Here is a 3,865-nt window from a genome sequence, read left to right on the forward strand (position 1 = left end):
GGTTGTGAAATGCCAGACCAATCTCCTGTTGGAATATTCCAGTGGCCAAAAATCCCAGGGTGGAGAGGACTTGGGTATGCACTGGAATGGCATTGGTGTGTTTCGTCTCCCTTTCTAATACTGGAGAGAGTTGGTTGCAGAGATACAATAAAATATGCCTTGGAAAACGAAATCTACTAATAAACCATGCGTCGCTCTCAGCCCAAAAAATCTGCATACTCATTGAAAACACGCTCCCTGTGTAATGCAGCTTGTGCCACATCCTCCAGCAATGCAAGATTTGCCATTTTGGACAAGTCACAATGCCTCGGTGTTGCCTTTGATATTATTTAACTGGTTTAACTAAACTGCCTCCAACCTTATATATTCCACTCTCTTTCTAATTGACTTTATTATTCAATTAGGCTTAAATGGTTTCATGTTTATGATATCGATAGCACCCTGAGAAAACTATTAGTAGATTAAGTGTCTATAAAAGAACTACATGAATAAACTATTAATGTATTATCTTTTTTCTTCATAGTTTATGATTTGGTCCAGTATGTCAAACCTTTCTCCAGGTGAAGGATGGTATTTCGTTAGCAGTTTGACTTTTCACCCACAAGGTGCTGTGCGTACGCATGGTCAGAGGTGTGCTTACATTTACGCACATTCTCAAGTATAAGTACAAATTGATAAATCCCACACTTTGCTTAGAAATGATCGCATGCATAGTTTATGAACATTTCTGTTCGTCCGCAACATTGATAAATGAGGGCCCAGGAGTGGTAGACGCACGTCGATTGAATCGAATGATAGACGGAAAGAAGGAGCAAAACCTGTCGGTTTTACTGTCGTTTGGTGAAGTGGTTCTCCCAATTTATGTAAACTTGGTTATGTGAGATATGCGGTGAGACAGAAGTGTTACAATTGTAAAAAGTTAGGACACGTGGCAAGTGTTTGTAGAAGGAATAACTGTGTAGTAGCTGAAGAGTCAGATGAAGCATGTTGTTGTAATTGTGACGAGTGCCCTGTACGGATGAATGAGGTCGCATTAGCTAGGATCAGGGCCATCCAGCAGGTCTCCTATGTGGAGGCAGTGAAAATAGCTGAGGAGTGAGTAGAGTGGAGATGGTAATGGATGGCCCCACAGTCTGCAGTGAATGCCATGCAGGAGAAGGATCCCGACATACTAATAGTGAAGAAAGTGGACTTTGTTGCGTTTATAACGAAAGTGATAAATTGCACGAGTCAAACTAATAAAATAAATCAAAGAAGCTAGACATCATTGTCAAGGGGCAAATATATTTCTGGATCTCCAGGACTTTACAGCTAAAATATATTACAGGGCGTACTGAATTAAGAAGTTCCCCCCCTTCCAGGTGTAGGGATCTGAATAGTACCGTTTTTGTTTGACATTCAGGGTAGTGGCGTGAATTTGGTCCGTGTTTATTTATTTATTGTTGGTAATTTAGTATGATTTGTTCATCCACAACATTTTTTGTTTTTGGGGTATTTTTTTGTATTACCCCGTACAGTAGGTGGCGGCAATACACCTTATGAGTGTAGTCCGCCAATAAACATCAGCAAAGAAGAAGGTTATGAACGCAGCACAAGAAATTGTCAGCGGGTATGGTTTGTTTGTGACAGCCGTTCTTTCTTCGTTGACGAAGCCATAGTAGCTGAATTCCCAACTCTCAGTCGACTGAAATATGTCCAAACTACAGTTGTTGCGAGTGTTTTTAAATGCGCGTTTAATGGCGGCTGCAGTAGAGATTTTCGGGGCAGTTGAGAAAACGGTAGTGGAGTACCAGGAGGAGAATGATCGGCTACGGAGACTGCTGCGGATCACACCTGAGATAACGCTATGTAAAATAGGTTAGTATGTAGCGCTACTGATAGCTAGCTATAGCTCTACTCAATTAATACACTCCACACTGTTTAGGCTAACAGTGATCACCATTTCAACAATTGTACGTTTTTTAACGTTTACCATACATGGGTAAAAACATAGTCTTTGTCACGAAAACCAGGAAGTTATTTTAATTTATAATCAATGAATTGACAAACTTTAGAAATAAATAGCTTTTTAATGTATTAAGAGTATATTTAAAATATACATATTTTTGTTGTTATTGGATTGGAATTTGAGTTGACTTTATATTGAATTTACAGGCTTAAATTCAAATTGACCCCAACCCTCAGATCAAATGTTATGCCACATGTTTAGTAAACAACCGGTGTAGACTAACAGTGAAATGCTTACTTGTCTAACGGCTGTCTAGGTAACCTCTGCTCCCCTTCTCCTTCCCTCCAGACTCCCTGCAGCTCTCTGTCTCTGAAGAGGAGGTTCCCCCTGAGCAGCAGCACTGTGAGCAGGAGTGGAGCCCCAGACTGGGGCAGGAGGACCCAGAGACCATACAGATTAAAGAGGAACAGGAGGAACTGAGAACCAGTCAGGAGGAAGAGCAGCTTCAAGGGCTCTTTCATACCAAACACTCCATATTCCCTTCAACTTCTGTGAAAAGTGAATGTGATCAGGAGGACCATCTTTGTTTCTTGACTCTTCCCCAAACCCAGACTGTGGAGAACAGAGAGAGTGAACCTAAACCAATGTATCTCACCTCTTTTGGCACTGTGGCCCACCTAAAGGGTCTCGACATTCACTGTGACCCTCCAGATAATCAAAACAATGCATCAAGCCACAGCTCCGCTGTAAGAATTGACCCAGTAGGACTTTACAACAGTCCACTATTGGATCCCAGCCCACCTTTGGATCTCAATCGACCAATGGAGAAACACCGTTCCAAGCCCAGCATCATGTCCAGAAAAGCTCTGGAAGCTGACCTGCAGAGGCATGTGACTCTCGCCAAGAAGAGCCTAAGTGAACGCTACAACTCCACCTGTAAACAGAAGGCCCATGTCCAACTCTGTCACAGTGGGAAACCCTGCACCTGCTCCTTTTGTGGCAAGACCTTCAAACAAAAAGGACATCTGTCCAGGCACATGAGTATTCACACAGGAGAGAAACCATTTATCTGTGGTGACTGTGGGAAAAGCTTCAATCGCAAGGAGCACCTAACTAAACATAGACAGACTCACACAGGAGAGAAACCCTTTAGCTGTGGTGACTGTGGGAAAAGCTTCAATCGTAAGGAGCACCTTACTAAACATATACGCATTCATAGAGGAGAGAAACCATTTAGCTGTAGAGACTGTGGGAAAATGTTCAATCGGAAGGGAAACCTGAACTTGCACATACTGACTCACACAGGAGAGAAACAACATGGCTGCTCAGTCTGTGGTAAAAGATTCACTCAGAAGACTCATCTGCTGAAACATATGGATAATATCCACAAAGAGAGAGAAACAGACAGAAGAAAGAAAATCTTCAGTCAGAAGATGGGAATAAAAAGACAGGATGTGGACAACACTCTTACGAGAGAGCAACTCCAGGCCATTCATACTGTGTCTCTCAGATGAATAGATCTATCATAGATTGTCATAAAACATTGTATGTAAATAAAGTTTGATTGGATTTGAATGATGAGTACAGAGTATTGCAGGAAATTCACAGGTTTGTTGAAAATGTACCTTCATTAGAAACAGTAATATCTGGTCGTTTTAATTTGGAATGTCTCTCAGGGTGATGACAGAACAGTCGGGCTTATTGATACAGTTATATTAAATACAATTCCAGAAAAGGAGGGGAGCGGAAGAGGAGGGGGACCCATGTACCCCGCTTCAATCAAGCAGACTTCAGTCACCCACTTGGCTTCAGACACCCCCAAGAATGACGCGGGAGACGAATCCATCTATGGCCTCCTTGTCAGGCCTCTCACACTGCAGACAAGGGTCCTGGGGCGAGCCTGGCTGGATGAGGGGG

General features: G+C 42.5%; 1 protein-coding gene across 1 annotated transcript; it reads left to right on the forward strand.

Annotated features, from left to right (window-relative positions):
- Nucleotides 1-1,584: 1,584 nt before the first annotated feature.
- Nucleotides 1,585-3,462, forward strand: LOC120043320 (zinc finger protein 568-like). Its single transcript, XM_038987938.1, has 2 exons — nt 1,585-1,857; nt 2,297-3,462. Exons 1-2 carry the CDS (start codon nt 1,692-1,694, stop codon nt 3,460-3,462), a joined length of 1,332 nt encoding a protein of 443 aa, XP_038843866.1. The 5' UTR covers nt 1,585-1,691.
- The last annotated feature ends 403 nt before the right edge of the window (nt 3,463-3,865 follow it).

This window comes from Salvelinus namaycush, unplaced genomic scaffold, assembly GCF_016432855.1.
Source record: "Salvelinus namaycush isolate Seneca unplaced genomic scaffold, SaNama_1.0 Scaffold9, whole genome shotgun sequence".
NCBI classification, from domain to species: Eukaryota; Metazoa; Chordata; class Actinopteri; order Salmoniformes; family Salmonidae; genus Salvelinus; species Salvelinus namaycush.

Excerpts from the sequence above, each read along its gene's own strand:
- LOC120043320 (XM_038987938.1), top strand. The coding sequence starts at position 1,692 with ATGTCCAAACTACAGTTGTTGCGAGTGTTTTTAAATGCGCGTTTAATG. Across the intron at positions 1,858-2,296 it reads GATAACGCTATGTAAAATAG|ACTCCCTGCAGCTCTCTGTC; the intron begins GTTAGTATGTAG and ends CCTTCCCTCCAG.